The following is a 22,138-nucleotide window of genomic DNA, read 5'->3' on the forward strand; positions in this document are numbered from 1 at the left end:
CGGGGCGGCGCTGGCGGCGCTCGGCGGGCAGTGTGGTGGCGGCGGGAGTCATGGCATCGCGACGAGCTCTGCACTTCGTTTTCAAAGTGGGAAACCGCTTCGAGACGGCGCGTTTCTATCGCGACGTCCTGGGGATGAAGGTGCTGGACGGGAAGGGGGCGAGGGGTGGGGCTGGGGGCCCGGCTTAGGCTCCGGACTTGCAGTGGGCGCCGCGGAAAGCGGTGCGAACTGCGGATTTCGGGCTGGGAGGCCTTTGGCGGGGGAGGGGGCTGGCACACGAAAGTCTTGCGCAAGGATTTGTTAAGCCTCTGCCGTTGGGGAGCTCGCAGCCTGGTCGGAGCGACGTGAGCAGGCAAAAAGAGATCGCTCTTGCAGCGAACGGGAACTCCGTCTCTTCCGAAGGGGAGCCTTTCCGTGTAGGTTGTCAGGTTATTCGGGTTTTGCTCCTGACAGGGCTGGCTTGAGTGGTCCCTTGGGGCTCCGCAGCCTGTCTGCGTAAGCGCCCCGAGTCCTCTCAGCAGCCCACATCGAAGCGGGGGCAGGGGGGCCCGGAATCCATTCTCCTCCCGGGTGCCCGAGAGCAGCCTCTCTCCAGCCTTGAGAAGTGATACTGCAAGGTTCTTGGGCTGGAAAACGTAAGTGGAGGTTCCCAGGGAGCTCCTGGTTAGCTGGAGGTAGGGAGCACGCCTGCAAGGACCTCTTCAGAGGTGCCGAGACCCTGCCGAAGAGGAGGGTTGCAGACAGCCTTCTGGGAATCCAGCTGTCAGTGTTTAGATGTCTGCTCTGTTTTGGGGTGCACGTGAGCCTGGTATCTGTCCTCATTTAGAGCTCATGGTCTGGGGTAGGGTGGGGTGGCCACTGAATTTGTACATAGTGAGAACAGAACTGGAAGCCCTAATTGCCTAAGTGATAGCAGAACACTACAGAGCTCTTCCTTGTTGTATTTTCTTCTTGACCCTAGAGTTGTTGTGAGGTTTATACGTGATTCTCTGTGTAGGATTTTGACTGATACGTGTTATGTGTTATGTACTACTATAAAAATACAAAAGGACAGGTGTTCCAACCTGTGTCATCAGGAAGTAATCAAGTTGACCTCTAAAAACAGACAGGATTTCCAAGATCAAGGTTAGAGGGAGGGAGAGCAGACGTGTAGCCAACGGTTAAGACGCCCCAGTTCCACATCAGAGTGCCTGGCTTCCATTTCTGACTCCCACCAATGCAGACCCTGGGAGGCAGTAGCAATGGCCCCAGCAACTGGGTTTCGGCTAACCACGTGGGAGACCTGGATTGAGTTCCTGGCTGTGGGCATTTGGGGAGTGAACCATTGGATTCTCTCTCTCTTTCTCTCTCTACCTTTCAAAAAATAACAAATTTTAAAAAGATTTGTAGAGATTTATTTAATTCATTTATATGAAAGGCAGGAAGAGAAAGAGAGCAAGATCTTCCATCTGCTAGCTCACTCCCCAAAATGGCTGCAACAGCCAGGGCTGGGCCAGGCCAAAGCCAAGAGCCAAGGACTCCATGAAGTCTCCCACATGGATCAGTGGCAGGGGCCCAAGAAGTTGGGCCGACTCACGCTGCCTTCCCAGGTGCCTTGACAGGAAACCACGTCAGAAGCAGAGTAGCCGGGATTCCGACCAGCACTTTGATAGGAAATTCCAGCATGTGCCACAATTCCAAACCCAAGTTTTAAAAAATGTAAGGGAGGTGTTACACTAGACACACTGAGTAGACGATGCAAGGGAGGAGGGTGTGTTTGGGAAACAGCAGTCGTGTCTGCCGTTAGCTAGGGCTGTGCTCGAGGAGCTGGGGTATCAGGGTTAGAGGTGGGATTGCTTCTGGTAGCATCTTGAGTGCCGAGCTGAGGAATTTGGACTTTATGCTGCAGGGAGGAGGGAGCTTGCTCAACATCCTCCACAGAGCAGGGGTGTGTGCTGTAGGGACCTCGTCTCGTGCTGTTCGGGAAGGTCGTCAGTAAAGGTGATTTGAGTCTTCAGGACAAGTGTTGAGAGTCTGACCTGGCGCAGCAGCCTCCTGCACAGGTGCCTGCCGTGTCTGAGGTCAGTGGCAGCTGCTTTAGTGAGTTACCCACTCGCCGCCACGGCATCCTGGAGGCCGAGGCTCAGATGGTCAGCGACCCAGCCTGCGCTGAGGCTGGGGCCGCACTTCCCCATTGCACAGCACAGCACTGCTTCCTAGCCTCAGTTGATGTCACGGCTTGCTGGGTAGCCTGGCCTTGGCTGTCGGGCTGTGCTTCGCCACCACTGCGTCCCAGGGTCTGCATTGGAGGGAGGCTGGAGCGGGGAATCAAACCCAGGCACTCTGATGTAGAATGGGGGGTCGTAACCAATCGGCCAAGTAGCCCAGGAAGAGCATGAATGTAATCTCCCCTCTCCCCCCTCCCCCCCTCCCCTTCCCCTCTTTTTCTTCCTTTTCTTCTTCCTTCTTTCTCAGCTTCCTTCCGCTTGGACAAATAAAGCCTACAAATGGTAGTGCCTGTATTTCGACCTTTTGTCTGAGCTACACCCGCCGGGTGCAGTGGAAGTAAAGCTGTGTCGTTTGTTCTAACTCCCTTGGCAGGTTCTGCGGCATGAGGAGTTTGAAGAAGGCTGCAAAGCTTCCTGCAATGGGTATGCCCCTGTGTCTGACAGTCTCCTTTAGGCTTTGATCCCCAGAAGAACAGGAGGCAGGTAAAGCGCAGTGGAGTAAATTCAACAGGCAGTAAGTTAGCAAAGCCACTGCAGGAACACTGGGCAGTACCGTTTCTCTACAGCGTCACAGAGCTTCGGGTACCCCAAGCAATTCGCCCGCGCTCTGAATACCGCTGGGTATCCTACCCTGTAATTCAGTTCTGATTGCATCGCCCTGGAGTCAGTGTCAGGTCCCACAGGTCAGGGGCTCAGTCCCATAAGACCACCCCCAGTTCAGACGTCAGAAGTCCAAGCCTCGGGTGTTTCTGATCGGCCAGCTGTAAACGGGATTCTCAAGAGCCCTCTCTGGATGCGATCATTTGCTGAAATGTCTCGCAGAATTCAGAACACTTTACTGTTGACCAGTTTGTTCTAAAGGATACAACTGAGAGACATCCGATAGCGGAGACACACAGCGCGAGGCATGGCGGGGGCGGCGTGGAGGTGCCGGGCATACCACTCTCCCTGCCCCTCCCGTGCTGGCCGCCCAGAAACTCCGTCAGCCTTGGTCAGGAGTTTTCATACGGAGGAACAGAGCCGGGCCCCACCTTGCCGAAGGGGAGTGAGGCTGGTCTTTCCACCGCTTCACTCACTGGCTCTTTCTGGTCACCAGCCCCGTCCTGAGGCTGTCCCGAGGCCGTCCCAGGGACTCAGGCTGAATCAGTTCCTTAGCATAAGCTCAGGGTTCTGTGAAGGTACTGACTGAGTAACAAAGACAGCCCTGGCACGCAGGGAGCTCCAAGGGTGACAGGAGCCAGGGACACAGACTGAATACGTTTTATGTCCTACTATGAACAAGTAAATGCAGGCTCTAGGTGAGCAGTGCCTGACGATTACCATGAAGCTTAGTAGCCATGGCAAGACGCACAGTTCCAAGGCCTGCAGGCCATTGCGTGCTTGTTGATGGACGGGCAAGGAAATAAACGAAGGACCCGGGGGAGCTGTCTGGGGATTCTGCTTCCTGCTTTAAGGTAAAGGTAAACGGGTCTTTCCCCAGGTCAGTGCCAGACAGGTGATCTTTGGAGCTTGTCGGTGCGGCCCAGGAGCCTTCTCAGCTCCGTCTGTGGGACCCGAGGGAGCGCCCACCTGTGTCCCAGAGAGTTCCTTGGGGGAAGCGGGAGGCAGATTTTACTTGCGGTCACTGGGCTTGTTTTCTTTGCCCCTTCTAGGCCTTACGATGGGAGATGGAGTAAAACCATGGTGGGATTTGGGCCTGAGGATGATCATTTTGTTGCAGAACTGACGTACAATTACGGCATTGGCAGCTACAAGCTTGGCAATGACTTCCTGGTGAGCAGTGTTTTGTTCCGGCTACTTTTTGGCCAGGGCAGATGGCTGGTTTTAATTTGAGGTCAGGTGGGGAAGGTGTGTGTGAGTGAGGAAGTGACGTGGGAGCCCAGGTTTGAAGGAGGCAAGGGAGCTAGCTGGGGGGATCTCTGAGGGAAGAGTGTCCCGGGCAGAGGGGGCAGTATGGGCAGGGCCCTCACGCAGTGCCTGGCATGCTCAGGATCCTGCCGTGAAGCCATGCGGCCCGAGTGGGGCGGGCCGGGGAGGGGGTAGGAGATGGCCTCCCAGTGGGGCGGGCCTCTGCAGCCATTATGAGCCATCCCTGAGAGAAGCGAAAAACCATCAGGGGTTTTGAGCATAGGAGAAGCGGGGTCTACCCGTTGTCTTGAGAATAGACCATGGGACGTGGTCTGTTTTATTTCTTTTTTAAGCATTATTTTTATTTGAAAGGCAAAGTTAGAATGAGACAGAGAGGGTTGTTTTTTTTTTAAGATTTATTTTATTTATTTGAAAGAGCTACTGAGAGAGAAGGAGAGACAGAGAGACATCTTCCACCCACTGGTTCACTCCCCAAATAGCCACAATGGCCTGGGCTGGACCAGGCTGAAGCTAGGAGTTGGAGTTTCATCTTTAATGGAAGGAAAGAGGGTGCAGGGGCCCAAGCATGTGGGTTATCTTCCACCGCTTTCCCAGGCCCATTAGCAGGGAGCTGGATCAGAAGTGGAGCATCCAGGACTCAAAGCTGCACCTACATGGGAAGCTAATGTTGCAGGCAGCGGCTTCACCTGTTATTCCACAATGCCAGCCCCACAGAAAGACAGAGGTCTTCCATCTGCTGGTTCATTCCCCAGATGGCTGCAGTGGCAGGACCTGGGCCAGGAGTCTGAAACTCCATCTCCCGAGTGGGTGGTAGGGCCCAAGCACTCGGACCATCTTTTGTCTTCCTAGGTGCATTAGCTGGGAGCTAGATTGGAAGCCGAGCAGCCAGGACTCAAACTGGTGTTCTGATATGGATGCTGGTATTACAGGCAGTGGCTTAATCTGCTGCACCACAATGCCAGCCGCCTAAGGGGTGTGTTTTAGAAAATTTACTCTTAACTACAGAATGGTTGATGGCGGAACAAGACTGAAACAGAGCATCTGTTAACGTAATCCAAGCTAGAAACGAAGCAGGCCTTACCAGAGGCATAAGTGTACATTATTGGCTACTTTGATTAGACTCAAAGGATGCTTCGATAGTTTGTTTAAATTTTTTTACTTAAAATATGAAAGTAAAAACAAGTTATCTCATAGGTAGCTGGTAGAACAAAGTAAGTATGAATGAGATTTTTCAGGATAGAGCTTTAAAATCAGAAGAGGGTGTCTGTGGTGTTAAACGGACCACGCTTCCCACAGCTGAAGGAGGTCTGTCCCTGTGGGAGAAAGCATCCAGCACCTACCGTGCAATCACTGGGAAGAGACCAGCAATGCCAGTGAAACCTTAGGTGATTCGGCCCAAGGAGAGAGGGGTTTTGGCTCGCCGTCGTGCTGGGTCTGTACGGGGCTGATGTTATTTTTCACAGGGTATCACACTGGCTTCCAGCCAGGCCGTCAGCAACGCCAAGGAGCTGGAGTGGCCGCTCACGGAAGTTGCCGAAGGCATCTTTGAAGCCGAGGCCCCAGGAGGGTATAGATTCTACTTGCAGAAGCACAGTGCGCCTCAGGCAGGTAATTATCTTAGGACATAAAAGCCTCTGTCTGAAGGCGTCTTTGATGGAAAGGAGAGAGGTTGCAAGGTTTCTTTGTCTTGTGGAATCTTTCTCTATTAACATGACATGCTTTTCCCAAGCCAGTGCTTTCACTGTTCTCTTAGGAATCATGTTCTCCTGTTGGAACTTCAGGGCATGGGGGCAGGCGTTTGACCCAGTGGTGCAGACTGACGGACCCCACATTGCAGGGCCTGAGTTCAGTCCTTCCCTCTGCCTCCTGACTCCAGCTTCCTGCTAGTGCACACCTCGGAGGCCGTGGTAATGGCTCACGGACTTGGGTCACTCCACCCACAAGGGAAACTGGATGGAGTCCCCAGCTGTCAGCTTTGGACCAGCCTAGCCCTAGCTGTTGCTGGCATTTGGAGAGTGAACCAGAGGATAGGAACTCTCTTTCTCTCCCTCCCTCCTAAATAAATAAGTAAATAATGTTTTTAAAGGAGCAGGCGCTGTGGTCCTATAGGTTAAGCTGCTGCTTGGAACTCCCATATCCCCTGACAGAGCGCTGGTTCAAGTCCTGGCTGCTCTGCTTCTGACCCAGCTCCCTGCTGACGAATGCATCTGGGAAGCAGCAGATGATGTGATGGCTCCGCTGTTTGGGCCCAGCCTCCCCGACAGTGGAGAGACTTGGATTGAGTTCCAGCTCCTGGCTTCAGCCTGGCCAAGCCCAGATGGTGTGGGCATTTGGAGAGTGAACCAGCAGATAGAAGATCTCTTTTCTCTTTCTGTGTCTTTCTGGCACTTTGCCTTTCAAATAAATAATTATGTAAAAATTAAGAAAAAGAAAACTTGAGTATGTAACTGTAAGGGAGCTAGACTGCTTCTGTTCTCCTACTGGTAACCTATCTATTTAGGTTCTTTTGACTGCAGTTTACAGAAAATCCAGCTCAAGCTGTTTGAACCATAGGGATATTTTCTAGCTCAGGGTAGACACTATAGTAAGAAAGATGTCAGGGTTCATTGAGCAGCTCAGCAATGTACCAAGAACCCAGCTTTGTGCTTTGTCCACTCTTATCCTCCATCTGCTCCTCCTAGTCCCCTCGTGCCAGCAGCGGTCGGTGCTGCGTGCTCCCACATTCACAACTGGTTGCTTGTTGCCCTTTTCTGAGAATTTCATTTTTAAATTAATTTAAAAGACAGAGTGGCAGACAGAGATCTCCTGCCCACTGGTTCACTCCTGGGACTGGGGCAGGACAAAGATGGGGACTGAACTCCATCTGGACCTCCCACGTGGGTGGCAGGGTGCACGTACTTGAGCCATCGCCTCCTCGGGGTGCACACTGGCAAGAAGCATAGGCAGAACTCAAGCGCCGGCCCCTGGTGGGGAGGCAGTCATCCCAAGTGGCGCCTAACCCCCGGGCCAACCTCCAGGCAGACTTGGAACCCATCACTGGCACAGGACGTAGAACTGCCCCTAGACCAGTTAGCCACCTCCTGGAGCTGAGGTCAGTTCCCAGACTCCAGTGTTGGCCAGCAGGGAGGCAGGGATGGGACGGCCATGAGCAGCCCGCCACTGACAGCTGCTTGGGGCAGGAAGGAAACTTGGCAAGGCGTGTCTCGCTCGTGGCAGGGACAGTCTCGCTGTGTGTATTTAATTTCTGCAAATTCAACTATGTAGTCTGTGAATCAAAAACAAAAGCAAAACAAAGGTGGAGGGGTAAGTGCTGGGGATGGACCCAGGCAGTTCTTCTTCCCGTCTCCTTCCGGGCCTGCGACGGCAGCCGGGTTGGTTGTGTTTTCCCCCGCGGGTCTGCCCTGGGAGCCGAGTGCCCTCCTGCTGGCTCTGACGCTAGTGTTCACTTGGGCTTGCTTCTCATCCGGCGCTCAGCAGAACACAGACCAGTTCCCAGCCTGGGAGGCGCAGTGGCCGAGTGGGACTTGCAGAGAGCTGGCGGTCCTGTACTTCCCCGGCGGCGGAAGGGCTTTGTTGTTACTTTAGCTACCGGGTGATTGTTTTATGTACTGACCCTAACTCCTGTAGCCAACTCCACTGTGTTGTCTTCTCCAGGCTTAAGTGGTCTTTCAGTACCGATTGCACATCCCTAGCCTGAAAATCAGAAATCCAAACTGCTCCAGAATTTGAACCTAAGTGTCAGCGCTCAGAAAGCATTTTGACTTCAGATTTTCAGATCAGCAGTGCTTAACCAGTCAGGTCTATGCAAATGGTCTGAAATGAGAACTCCAGAGTCTGGAACACCTCTGGGCCCAAGCGTTCCCACCTGCACGACCGTCCTGGCATGTTGCTGTAATGTGGAATGGCAGCACTTCTCAGGCCTTAGCTTCTGGTTGGTGATGTAGTGGACTCTGTCAGCCCCGCTGGCCTCTGTCCCCTGGAATCACTCCCTGCTATGTGGTTCCACCCACCTGTTCCCATTCCTGTCCCTGCGTCCCTCCAGGCTCCAGTTCCACTGGGATTTGTTGATTTTGAAATGGGGGGGATGGTTGGGGGGAGTGACACTGTGGTGTAGCAGATAAAGCTACTGCCTGCAATGCTGGCATTCCATATGGGTGCCAGTTCGAGTCCTGCTGCTCCACTTCCAATCCAGCTCTCTGCTGTAGCCTTGGAAAGCAGTAGAAGATGGCCCAAGTGCTTGGGCCCCTGCACTCACATGGGAGGCCCAGAGGAGGCTTCTGGCTCCTGGCTTCAGATCGGTACAGCTCCAGCCGTTGTGGCCAGTTGGGGAGTGAACCAGCGGATGGAAGACCTCTCTCTACCTCTCCTTCTCTCTGTGTAACTCTGACTTTCAAATAAATAAATAAATCTTTAAACAAACAAAAAAGAAATGAGTGGGAAAACCGAATTCCAGTCTCAGCCAGGGACACTAGGGAGGAGCACCTTGCCTTGGTCATGGTGCTGCTGTCCTGGCAAACAGGATTAAGGCAGAGAAAACCCGAGAAGCGTATTTTGAATTTTTCATAGTCAGATGTAGACGTGGAACAGCTCCTCAGAAAGTCTCTTTGCAGTACAGAAGTTCCAGTAATGTCAGGTGTTCTAATTTGTATTCTTTGTACAAAATAAAAATTATTTTCTTAGATGAGCAGAAGCCAAAGGCAGAAAAAAGAAAACAGTACCTTTAAATTCAGACATAACTGCAGTTAATAGTTTTGTTTATCTCCCTAATCTTTTACTAAAATGTATGGAGAGAACGGTCTGTCTCTTCACATTCCACTGCAGGAATTGCATGGTGCTACAGCGCTGTTGTTGGCTGGCTGTGCTGTGCCAGTACTGTTCCCAGCAGCTCTGTGAGGACTGTCTGGCGACGAAAGCCCTTCTTGCATCCGCAGTTACTTTTTGAGTTGCTGAGAATGGACGTTTTTAAAGGTTTTGATGCATTCTGTCAAATTATTGCCCAGGAATGCGTTAACTCACACGTGCGTGGTGATTGTGAGTTTTACCCCTGCACTAATACAGCTCGCAGTGTTAACTTGTTTTTAAATCTTAGAATTTATGTTGTCAAAGCAAGCAGTGTGCTCAAGCTGTTGGAACAAGTCAGCAATGTGCGGACTTTGAAAACAATTTGCCCCTTAGATAACGAAATATTTTATATGCTTTCCAGTGTCTTTGGTTTTATGTCTTTCATGCATTCATTGCCCATTCTAATCCCTTCCTTTATGGATTACTGTTTTGTGCCTTTTGCCTATTTTTCTTTGATGTTCATCTTTTTCCTGTTAATGTTTAAAGGTGATTTAAAAATTTTTGTTACAAAAAGTAACAATATTTCAAATTTTTCTCCTGCTTTGTTTAATTTTTTAAAATATTTATTTATTTATTTGAAAGTCGTAGTTACACAGAGAGAGAAAGAGAGGCAGAGAGAGAGAGAGAGAGAGTCTTCCATCCACTGGTTCACTCTCCAGTTGGCTGCAATGGCCGGAGCTGCACCGATCTGAAGCCAGGAGCCAGGAGCTTCTTCCAGGTCTCCCATGTGGGTGCAGGGATTCAAAGACTTGGACCATCTTCTGCTTTCCCAGGCACATTAGTAGGGAGCTGGATCAGAAGTGGAGCAGCTGGGACTTGAGCCAGTGCCCATATGGGATGCGGCCTCTAAGGTGGTGCCTTAACCTGCTGCTCCACAGTGCTGGCCCTGGTTTCATTCTTTAACCTATCAGAAATGTGTTTTGGCTGGCGCCGTGGCTCACTAGGCTAATCCTCCGCCTGCGGCGCCGGCACACCGGGTTCTAGTCCCGGTTGGGGCGCCGGATTCTGTCCCGGTTGCCCCTCTTCCAGGCCAGCTCTCTGCTATGGCGGGGGAGTGCAGTGGAGGATGGCCCAAGTCCTTGGGCCCTGCACCCGCATGGGAGACCAGGAGAAGCACCTGGCTCCTGGCTTCGGATCAGTGCGGTGTGCCAGCCGCAGCAGCCATTGAAGGGTGAACCAATGGCAAAGTAAGACCTTTCTCTCTGTCTCTCTCTCTCACTGTCCACTCTGCCTGTCAAAAATAAAAGAAATGTGTTTTGCGAGTTAGTTCAAACCTGTAGCTTTTCCCCACCAAATGATGAACTAGTTGTCATAGTGCCATCTATTGAATAATGAGCCCTTCCATCCTAGACTGAACCACATCTATTTCCACTTGGGCCAGTTTTGCCCTTCGACTCTGTGGCACTGAACTCACCTACTTAAGCCTGCCGTTTCTTCCCCTGCAGATTCTGTAGTGAAAGTAACGTTAGCCGTGTCTGATCTTCAGACGTCCTTGAACTACTGGTCTAATCTACTGGGAATGAAAATTTACGAAAAGGATGAAGAGAAGCAGAGGGCCTTGCTGGGCTATGCAGATAACCAGGTGAGCCATCTTGGGGAGAAATGACACACCTCTTACTTTGGACTTGGCTTGTGAATGAGGTTAACATGAAGATTGCTCGCATAGTTTCTTCATAGTGATTCAATATTTATACAGATAAACAGAGAAAGGAAATTAGTGATAACCTCACCACACAGATAGCTTTTCAGAAGTGGAATTGCTTAGTCAGAAGAGATGGAGACAAGATTTAATGCATGATTTCTTTTCTTTTTTTTTTTTTTTTTTTGAGACAGAGAAAGAACTCGCATCTGCTTGTTCATTCCCTAAATGCCCGAAATGCCCGCAGTGACGGGGGCTGAAACTGGGAGCCAGGAACGCAATCCAGGTTTCCCAATTCCTTGAGCTTTTCCTTACCTGCTTTTCCCCAAGTCCACGTTGTCAGGAAGCTGGATCATTAGTGGAACTGGGTATCAGGGCCCGGCACTCCTGTTGGGACCTGAGCGTTGAGCATCTTAACCTCTGGGCCCCTATCTGCTCTTTTTCTAGATAACTTAGCATTTGAGTACTATTTAGTCCTTGTACTTTGCTCCAGCAATCCTCCTAGGATGAACTTGCACACACAGAAGAGCAAGTACAAGGTTATCTGTCACAGCTTTGTTTGTAACATTGAAAGATAAGAACCCCAGGGACCTGTGGCTTACAGGAATGTCAATAATTTACGTTCAGTCATAGAATAGATTACTACGTAACTGTGAAAAAGACTGGGGCAAGTCTTTATGAACTGATAACATTAAGAAAAACAAGGAACAGAATACTTTGTGAATTGTGCTACCATATGAGTATAATAAAAAGATGCATGTGTGCACTTAGCAGGGTCTTTGAGGTTGGGGAGAAGGGAGACTTAGCTTTACTTTATCCCTTTAGTACCATTTAAAGTTTCTACCATATGTGCGTATAACTGTTTCCAAAATCAGCCCACTTTAACTCTTTTTCAGTGTAAGCTGGAGCTACAGGGCATCAAGGGTACAGTTGATCACGCAGCAGCTTTTGGAAGAATTGCCTTTTCTTGCCCCAAAAAAGAGGTAATATTTGATAGCAGATCTTGGGCTTACGCTTTGTGACTGGCTCTTTCAACACCTTCCCCCCCCCTTTTTTTTTTTTTTTGGAAAGATTTTATTTATTTAAGAGGTAGAGTTGCAGACAAAGAAAGGTAGAGACAGAGAGAGGTCTTCCATCCGGTGGTTCACTCCCCAGATGGCTGCAATGGCTGGAGCCAAGCCCATCCAAAGCCAGGAGCTTCTTTCAGGGCTCCCACGTGGGTTCAGGGGCCCAAACACTTGGGCCATCTTCCACTGCTTTCCCAGACCATAGCAGAGAGCTGGATCAGAAGAGGAGCAGCCAGGACTCAAACTGGCGCTCATATGCAATGCTGGCACTGTAGGCGGAGGCTTAGCCCACTACGCCACAGCACTGACTCCAGCCTTCCCCTCTTTAGGCTCATTGTGATGGTGGCTTTGGTATCAAGTTCAACAGTTGGTTCAAGAACCCCTGCAGTGCTTTGTTTCTTTCTAACTGACGTGCTGCTACTCTACAGCTAATGAGGACCACGCCATCAAAGTAGTGCGTGACCCCTGTTCACTTTGCCTTTTTGTTGTCCTCAAGTTGCCCGACTTAGAAGACTTGATGAGAAGGGAGAACCAGAAGATTCTGACTCCCCTGGTGAGTCTGGATACTCCAGGAAAAGCAACAGTGCACGTGGTCATTCTGGCCGACCCTGTGAGTATTTCTTAGGAAAGTGACAGCTGTGCCAGTGCTTACCCCAGCAACGTCTTTCTGACAAATTGCTCTCCTCTTTACTGTTGCAGGATGGACATGAAATTTGCTTTGTTGGGGATGAAGCATTTCGAGAACTTTCTAAGGTGGATCCGGAAGGAAGCAAGTTGTTGGATGACGTGAGTCTCGTTAGGCCTCGGTGGGGACAGCACTACATGGGTACGGGAGGGGCCAGAGAACCGTGTCCTTTTGTAGTGGGACCTGTGTCTTCGTTGCTGCTTCCATCTCATCTTCTCTGGGCTCAGCATTTGTGCTTCCCACAGCCTCAGGCTGCTCTGGGGAACCACTGCTCCTGTTTGTAGCATTATTCTGCTCACTGAATGGAAAAGCCTGGAAACCAGGCCCTCGCTCTGCCTTTGCTCTTTGGGTGACCTCTCCTCCGTCCTTCCACGCCCATCTCTGCCCGCCCAGTGAAGTGTTCTTGCCCGCATCCTAGTAAGCCCCGGCAGCTCCTTCTTAGTTATCCTCCGTCCTTGCTCCAGATTTCTTCACGGCTAGATTTGTTTATTTAAAAGGCAGAGACGGAGCTCTCTGATCCTCTGGGTCACTGCCCAGATGTCCACAACATCTGGGGCTGAGGCAGACTGAAGCCAAGAGTCTGGGACTCAGTCCCGGTCTCCCATGTCGGGGGCAGGAATCCAACTGTCCGAGCCGCCCCGCTGCCTCCCAGGGTGCAGATTAGCAGGGAGCTGGAGTCAGGAGCAGAGCCGGGACTGGAAGCCAGGTACTCTGATACGGCCTCTTTTTCTTTTTCTTTTCTTTTTTTTTTTTTTTAAGATTTATTTATTTATTTGAAAGTCAGAGTCACAGAGAGAGAGAGAGGTCTTCCATCCGATGGTTCACTCCCCAATTGGCCGCAACAGCTGGAGCTGTGCTGATCCGAAGCCAGGAGCTTCTTCCAGGTCTCCCACATGGGTGTAGGAGCCCAAGGACTTGGGCCATCTTCTACTGCTTTCCCAGGCCTTAGCAGAGAGCAGATTTGGAAGTGAAGCAGCCAGGACTAGAACCAACACCCATATGGAATGCCGGTGCTTCAGGCCAGGGCGTTAACCCTCCACACCATAGCACCGGGCCCCCTGATATGGCCTCTTAACCACGGTGCCACATGTCTGCTCCAGGGTTCTTCTTAAATAGTGTGTCTGTGCAGCCCCTACCTCCTACCTCCCATTTACACTTCGCTCTGCATTCTACACGGCTTTCATCACTCAGCTACGTGCTCATGCTCACTCATCACTGGCCACCCAACAGCCATTCTGTTATCAGAGGCACTCCAGGCAGTCGATCCTTTCTGTATCCCAGCTCCTAGCGCAGGGCGGGGAACGTCTGGCCTGCGAAATCATCTGGTCTGGCCCTGCCAAGGCAACCGCAGGTGGGGCTCGAAATTCAGTAAATCCATTGCAGTCTAATTAAGTTGATAATGAAGTTGATAAATTCAGTTGATAAATAAATCTAATTAAGTTGATAATTTTGTATGGCCTGCAATTGCTGGTTCCTTGGCAATAAAATGGTGCCCCACCCCCTACCTAGCACATACCTGGCAAGTAATAGATATAGATAGTCTGTGTTCTGTTGAATGATTAAAGGAATGAATCAGTCTACCCTAGTTTTATCACTTAATAACTACATGAGTGGTCATAAGCAATTAAACTCTAAACTTCAGCCTCTTTATCTAAAACTTTGAGGCAGTGAGAGTGTCCACCCTATAGGATTGTTGTGTAGTTTACAGAAAGCCTGCCAGACTGCTGATAATAGCAGAAACTCAATTAGTGTTAATTAAAACAGGAAACGTCTAGAAAATACAGCCTTTGTAAATGTCATCGTGAAGGGAAAGAGAATCCAAGCAGCCTGTCAGTTGGCACATCTGTTCTGCTCTCCTTCTCGCCCTTGCACACCGCTGTCGGCCGATGTCCCCCTCCTGTGAGCCCCCTTCGTGCCTCTGCTCGCTTCTCCAGTCCCGGGCACCCCTTCCTGGGTCATTTCCCAGGGCAGCTTTTACCCACAGTCCCCCTTGGCTGTCTGCCTCTTTTTTTTTTTTTTTTTTTTTTTAAGATTTTATTTGTTTATCTGAGATGTAGAGTTACAGACAGAGAGGGAAAGACAGAGAGAAAGGTCTTCCATCCATCCGCTGATTCACTCCCCAGATGGCTGTGACTGCTGGAGCTGAAGCCAGGAGCCAGGAGCTTCTTCCAGCTCTCCCACATGGGTGCAGGGGCCAAAGCACTTGAGCCATCTTCCTCTGCTTTCTGAGGCCACAGCAGAGAGCTGGATCAGAGTGGAGCGGCTGGGACATGAACTGGCGCCCATATGGGCTGCTGGCACTGCAGATGGAGGCTTAGCCTACTGCGCCACAGCCCTTGGCTGTCTCTTATTCTACATTCTCCTCTGAAGGGAGGTCACCTACTACTCTGGTTACCTCTGCTGTGAACTTCCGCCGTCAGCCGTTCTCTGACTTGCTCACTTCCAGTTCCTGAATTCTCTCTGAGCTGCCGACGAGTATTTGCTGTTGATGACGAGAACCTTTCCACAGAACGTTGTGTATTTTGTCATACAACCACTGCTCGAAACTCAATGCACACCATTGTCCTCCCTGCAGAAAGTTCCCTCCTGGCCATTTTCAACTGGTTTGTCCCCTCACCTCCCAGAGGCAGTACTGTTCGGATTCCTGCCACTGTGGATTAGTTTTGTTTGCTCTTGGACTTCATACAAACAGTCATTCAGTAGGTTCTCGTTTGTGCCTGGCTCCAACATAACATTGCTGAAATTCTTTCATGTAATCGCATATTTTGTAGTTTGTTCTCTTTTATTGTTCAATGTTATTTAATTTTATGAACATAAAAATGTGTTCACCCATTCCTCTGAGGTAGGACACTGGGGTTGTTTCCATATTTTTATATGTTATAAGGCAAATAGCTGTGGATATTTTTGCTTGAACCTTCTTGTAGATATCTCTTTTGTTTCTCCTGGGCATATATCTAGGAGTCAAATTGCTTTTTCTTTTTTTTCTTTTTTCTTTAAAGATTTATTTATTGTATTCAAAAGGCAGAGCTACAGAGAGAGAGAAAGAGAGAAAGATCTCTGTCCACTGCTTCACTCCCCAAATGGCCACCATGGCCAGAGCTGGGCCAGACCAAAATCAGGAGCCAGGAGCCTCCCCCAGTTTCCCAAGTGGGTGCAGGGGCCCAAGCACTCAGGCCATTCGACACTGCTCTCCCAGGCAGATGCCGGCTCTGCAGGCGCTAACTTCACCTGCCACACCACAGCACTGGCCCAGATTGCTTTTTCTTCATAAGAAGATGCTGAACAGCACAGGGAGCTGCTGAAGATGGTAGCAGGGCAGGTCCTGGTGCTGGATGGCCAAGGCCATCTCTTACACCTGATGGCCATTGTGGCCAAGCAGCTACTACTGGGCCGGAAGGTACTGATCATATCCTGCATTTCGTGCAGTTTCTACAGAACAAGTTAAAGTGACTGGCCTTCCTCCAAAAACAAATGAACACCAATCCACCCCATGCCCCTGCCACTGCTGGGCCTACAGCTACTGTAGTACTGCCCGTTTGGGCCGAGCGAGGCCAGCCTGTCCTGGAGCACATCTGCGTGTCCGATGGGATGCCGCCTTCCTCTGACAAGAAACCAGGTGGCGGTTCCCGTGGCCTTCAGGGTTGCACACCTGAAGCCCATAAGAGAGTTTGCCTGCCTGGGGTAGGAGAAGGCCAAGATCCATTGCCAAAAGAAACAGTACGTGAGGCTACAAGGCTGTGAAACAGGCCAGAAGGAATGTGGAGAAGGGAACTCCGATTCACAAAAGTCCTCATGACCCATGGACTCCTGGCCTGAGCCCAGAAGAGACTTTATTCCTCATAAAAAGAAAGTTCCAGGTGTCCAGAGTCATCCACGCATTCACTGTATGTGTATGAGGGTTTCCGTTCCTCCGCTTCGTCGCCAACATTCAGTATTTTGCTGATTTTTTTTCAGCCATTCTAGCACATGTTCAAATGGTTCCCCAATGTGATTTGATTTTTTTTGGACAGGCAGAGTCAGACAGTGAGAGAGACAGAGAGAAAGGTCTTCCTTTTTCCGTTGGTTCACCCCCCAAGTGACCACTACGGCCAGTGCGTTGCAGCCGGCGCGCTGCGCTGATCCAAAGCCAGGAGCCAGGTGCTTCTCCTGGTCTCCCATGCAGGTGCAGGGCCCAACGACTTGGGCCATCCTCCACTGCCTTCCCGGGCCACAGCAGAGAGCTGGCCTGGAAGAGGGGCAACCGGGATAGAATCTGGCACCCCAACCGGGACTAGAACCCAGTGTGCCGGCGCCACAAGGCGGAGGATTAGCCTGTTAAGCCACGGCACCGGCCCCCAATGTGATTTTAATTTGTCCTGTCCTGTTGAAAAGCTGTGGAACACATATTCATAGGTTATTTATGTTTTGTGAATTATATGTTCAAACCCTTTGTCTATGTTTTCCCATGACAGGTTTTTTTTTTTTTTTTAAAGATTTATTTATTTATTTGAAAGTTACAGAGAGGCAGAGGCTGCGAGAGAGAGAGGTCTTCCATCTGCTGGTTCACTCCCCAGATGGCTGCAACGGCTGGAGTAATGCCAATCCAAAGCCAGGAGCTCCTTCCGGTTATCCCATGAGGATCCAGGAGCTGAAGCACTTGGGCCACCTTCTACTGCTTTCCCAGGACATGGCAGAGAGCTGGAGTAGTTGGGACTTGAACTAGTGCCCATATGGGATACCGGCACTGTAGGTGGCAACCTTACCTGCTACGCCACAGTGGTGGCCCTGACAGGTTTTGTTTTTTTTTTACTATTTCATGATTAAAGATTCCAGTATACCCAGAAGAGAGCACAACAAATCCCTGTGTGATGCCATCTGTCAATCATTTCCTCCCACCAACCCCACCCCAAATTTTCTTCTGGTTTTGGACTGGGAAGTACTAAGGCAAATCCCAGATGTCATATCATGTTACTCTTAAATTCTTAAGTACTTCTGGGTCTCCCACGTGGGTGCAGGGCCCCAGGCCCTTGGGCCATCTTCTACTGCTTTCTCAGGCCATTAGCAGGGAGCTGGATTGGAAGTAGAGCAGCCAGGTCTTGAACTGGTATCCATATGGGATGCTGGCGCTGCAGGCGACAGCTTTTACCCAGTACGTTACAGTGCCAGCCCCAATAAATAAGTCTTTTAAAAAATAAAAAGTATCTTAAATGCTAAAAACAACAACAAGACTGTCTTGGAGGATTCTAGCTTGGACAAGTGGACTCCCAGACACAAGGTGCTATCCAGGGTAGAGAGGAAGGAAAGAACTGGCTGGAGAGCCTTGCCTGGCACCCAGTGCCTGTTGATAGTCACAGGAGAGTGGCTTAGCCCTTCTCAGCTTTCCTGTGGCTAGCGTTTATTTCCTAAAGCAGAAATCCAGAGAGTGGGAAAAGTGCCTGAGCTTCCACTAGGTGTGGCATCCCAGAAATGCTCCAGTCCGCTGGCAGAGGGCCCGCCCTTCCCTGCTCTGATTTCCCTGAGGCCCCTGCTGCCCTCTCAGTTCTCTGAGCTTTTCACATGAACCAAGTAGAACAGCTCGTCTCCACCCAAAGGGTTTCTCCTTCTCCCCTCTTCTTCAGCTTATCCCTCAAAACTCAGATGCGGGGGCTGGTGTTGTGGCGTAGCTGGTAAAGCCATATGGGAGCTGGTTTGAGACCCAGCCACCCCACTTCCGATCCAGCTCTCTGCTGTGGCCTGGGAAAGCAGCAGCAGATGGCTTGGACCCCTGCACCCATGTGGGAGACCCGGAAGAAGCTCTTGACTTTCGGCCTGGCCCAGACCCAGTTGTTGTGGCCATTTGGGGAGTGAACCAACGGATGAAGACCTTTCTCTCTCTCCCTCTCTCTCTCTTTCTCTCTCTCTCTTCCTTTCTGTGTAACTCTGACTTTCAAATAAATAAATAAATCTTTAAAAAAAATTGCAACTACAAAAAAAAAAAAAAACCAACTCAGATGCTTTCTTGGGTTCCCCAAACCAATTAGGTGCTCGTTTTCCTCACTTTTTATGGCTCCTAAAGGAACTTCTGCATATTTATGAGATTTTTAATTTTTTTTAGCCTGTCTTTTTAAAATACTTTTTAACTTTTATCAAAATAATAAATCACCTCATACTCTGAGTCCCACTGCCCAGGCAGCCACATTCAGCTTCACTGTTTCTCAGTCTAAAAAGGGGACCAGTGCTGTGGCCCGTAGCTGGCTAAGCTGCCGCCTGCAGTGGCGGCATCCATATGGGCGCCGGTTCTAGTCCCGGCTGCTCCTCTTCCAATCCAGCTCTCTGCTATGGCCTGTGAAAGCAGTAGAAGATGGCCCAAGTGCTTGGGCCCCTGCACCCACATGGGAGACCCGAAAGAAGCTCCCGGCTCCTGGCTTTGGATCGGCCCAGCTCTGGCCGTTGTGGCCATCTGGGGAGTGAATCAGCGGATGTAAGACCTTTCTCTTTGTTTCTCCTTTTCTCTGTCTATAACTATGCCTCTCAAATAAATAAATACACCTTTAAAAAAATTAAAAAGACTACATTTAGTTAGATGGAGAGAAAAATATCCCCTGATTTTCAGCCACAGTCATTATCCTGCAACTTGGGTGAGGAAGAGGAGTATTTTATACTTTCTCCTGCTCAGCAGTTGCTCCTTTTCTGTGGGTCTGCGCTCACCTCACTCATGTCTCACAGAAGTTGCCTTAAGACACGTGTGTGTCCCTTCGTGCAGAATAACAGGTTTCCGCATGTGAGTCCTCAGCGGCTCTGTGCACCGCTCAGAGCCTCAGCCTCTGTTGCCTGGCACCAGTGTAGCACCTCAGAACCGCCACTTCTTACAAAGATAACTTCCATACCTGCTTTTTGATTGACTGAATGAGTGTTTTTCTTATGCGACAGCTAAAAAGACTCTTGTGAAGACAAAACCTTGAACGGAGAGGTGCACAGCTTACCAAACTGAATGGCGTTGGTCAGTCAGGCTTTTCAGGGCCTTAGCAAAAGGCGATGATGCTGGGCTTGCTCGCTAAAGCGTCCAGCTGCTTTTTTTAAAGTTCTTTTTATTTTTTAAAGGTTTATTTATTTATTTGAAAGGCAGAGTCAGAGTCAGAGGGAGAGGTCTTCCATCCGCCGGTTCACTCCCCAGATGGCTGCAATGGCTGCAGCTGGGCCAATCCGAAGCCGGGAGCTTCTTCCGGGTCTCCCACGAGGGTGCTTGGGCCATCCTCCACTGCTTTCCCAGGCACATTAGCAGGGAACTGGGTCGGAAGTAGAGCAGCAGGTACTTGAACCTGCACCCATATGGGATGTGGCACTGCAGGCGGCAGCTTTACCCACCACGCCACAGTGCCGGCCCCCCAGCTGCTTTACACCCAGTGAAAAGCTTAGTGAAGCCCAGTCTGGGCTTCGTATCGGGCCGAGTCTCACGAGCACGTAAAGATTCCTGAGAGCCCATCATCCATCCGGGTGCTAGGAGTGACAGCACTTTCTCTTCTGCCAAAGAGCCCACAGCCTGGTGTGCATGGTGCCTGCTCTGTAAGGCCTTGACTCTGCAGGGTGTGTCTCCCCATGCAATTGCCCAGTCCTCCCCAGTCCTGTCACAGACTGCTCCACTCCTCCAGCTGTGTTAAATCCTTGACCTCCGATAGCGCAGTGAGGTGTAACAGGGGCTGTGTCTTTTGCTTTTCAGACTTAGAATAAGCAAATATTCCATTTGTTTCTGTAGGCGATGGCGGCAGATAAAAGTGATGAGTGGTTTGCTAAGCAGAAGAAACCAAAGGCTTCGGGTTAATGGAAGACATCGTGTGACACAAGTGCCGTGGTTCCTGGCCAGCACCCAAGAGGCGCTGGGCAGGCAGGGGGCCTTGGTGATGAAGATGGTGGTGGATTTTAATCTTTCAGAGCTACGGCGCATTTTAGAAATGAACTTCAATGACTAGTCCAGGCAGAGGAGAAACTTCACCGGAGTGGCATGTTCTACTTGTAACTGCGAGAGGTGTGACAGTCACTTTGCAGCCTGGGGCAGCCGCGTGGGACGCTACCCTTGGCTGGGGATGGAGGGAATTTTGATGAGCTGTGAGTCACGCAGGTGTTACAAGCACAACTGGTCAGAGAAATCCAAGTCAGTTGCTCGTAACAGTCGGGCTGGAGTGCCTGATGGAAAGCTGCTCTTGTCTTGATCTGCCAGATCTTGACACTGAAGATTGTTCTAGAGGAGCTTTGTTCCTTGTTCGAAAAGAATTGCTTGGCACCCCCATCTCACTTGCTCTGACATTTTGGGCAGCCAGAGGAAACAGCCAGCAGGGATTTCATGTGTTGTCTGGCTCTGTGCCTGGCTCTGTGCCATGCTCTCCATATAACTTTTTTAATCCTCCCAAGATAGAACATTATATTAGATTTCTTAAAATTTCTTAAGTGATTTCTTCAGCCTGAAAAAAAATTCTTTTGTAATTTTTTGTTTAGTTTCAAGGGACAAATTGGCTTTAATCACTGGAACAGAACCAAAAACGTCACTACAAACAGAATTGTATTGGGTGTGTTATTAAATTTTTTTGAAAATTGGCTTCCGAAATCAAACTGTTAGACCAGTCTGAGTCTCTCAGTTGAAAGTGCTAGCCAGGCTCAGACTGTAGAGAATCAACCGGGAGAAGGGAACGGAAGGACCTGGAGGATACCAGTTGCAAAATAGTGTGTATGATGTGACCCCTGAGTCCTGGCCTGTTCTCGCGTGTGCAGGAGGCGTGCCACCGTGGCGGGCAGTCTCAGCCTGCCTCCTCACAGACCATCTTCCCTTCCCCGGAGCACCCCACACTTTTCATTGACCCTAAGTTTCCTTTCTTTTTTTTTTTTTTTTTTTGACAGCCTAAGTTGCCTTTCTTCAGAAGCAGTCATGAGTTTCACAGCAAACTAAGTTATAGTTGCTCCTCCCCCGGGGGAAATGGTTCTTATTTCTTTCTGTACACGGGGAAATTAGTATACAAGCTTCATATAATCAGATAAGGTTCTGTGTCTTTAGACAATGGCTTGTTAATTTTCTAAGCGTAAGTAATAAATGACTAACACATCTATGTACCTTGGAAATTAATATATCAAATATTAATATATCAAATATATCAAATATTAAATTTACAACCATGCATGACTGAAGTTAATGCTGTTTACCCACCTGCGATGTGTTGGCTTTATGATGTGCCATGAGCTTAAATAGAGATTTAGAATGGGCACGTTGCAGGAGTTGTGGTTTTTCAAGACCCCGCAGACCTGACTTTCCCAAGAAAGAGGAGAATACCACTTAGTGCTTTGATCCCAGCCACCTGGAACAATGTTGATCCTTGCGGCCGAGGACCGGAAGCTGAGCCCCGGCGCCCTGGCACTTGTGTGTGCTTGGCGTGTGTGCCTCCAACAGACCCCACATACTTGGGTACATTCGTGTCATTCCCTACAGGGTTAGCTATGGAATACTTTCCAGAAAATTTGGTTGCTGCTAAGTAGGCCTTAGGTGACTTTGAGAGGCTGCGATTTTAAAACCATGCACCCCACCAGTTCTCGACCGCTGTGTTGTGCATGGCGCTGAAAGGTTGCCTTTCCTCGGCTGTATTCAGTGGAGCTCCTGGAAGACAGAGCCCTGTTCCCCTCCCTAGTGTTGGGTTATTGGTCAGTTGAAGCACTTTAGGGGTCTAGGGCCCCAGCCTCTCTAGAGACCAAGTTGCTGATCTCGGGACAGGTGTGTGCCATGAGTCTCCTCCCAGCTCCCATGTTCTGGGCATGGGAGGCTGGGATGCGCACTCAGAACCATGCCGAGAGGAGAGCCAGAGGGGTGGGCTTCTCGGCCCCAAGCCCCCCT

At 50.1% G+C, this 22,138-nt stretch overlaps 1 protein-coding gene and 1 pseudogene across 1 annotated transcript; both read left to right on the top strand.

Annotated features, from left to right (window-relative positions):
- Position 1: 1 nt before the first annotated feature.
- GLOD4 (glyoxalase domain containing 4) lies at positions 2-21,437 on the top strand. Its single transcript, XM_062216236.1, has 9 exons — positions 2-140; positions 2,581-2,630; positions 3,860-3,980; positions 5,540-5,684; positions 10,364-10,500; positions 11,454-11,540; positions 12,121-12,234; positions 12,324-12,410; positions 20,021-21,437. The coding sequence occupies exons 1-9, from the start codon at positions 51-53 to the stop codon at positions 20,084-20,086; spliced, it is 897 nt and encodes a 298-aa protein (XP_062072220.1). The 5' UTR covers positions 2-50; the 3' UTR covers positions 20,087-21,437.
- LOC133776969 (large ribosomal subunit protein uL13-like) lies at positions 15,301-16,663 on the top strand (annotated as a pseudogene).
- Positions 21,438-22,138: the final 701 nt, after the last annotated feature.

The sequence above is a fragment of the Lepus europaeus genome, chromosome 18 (genome assembly GCF_033115175.1).
Source record: "Lepus europaeus isolate LE1 chromosome 18, mLepTim1.pri, whole genome shotgun sequence".
Taxonomy (NCBI): domain Eukaryota; kingdom Metazoa; phylum Chordata; class Mammalia; order Lagomorpha; family Leporidae; genus Lepus; species Lepus europaeus.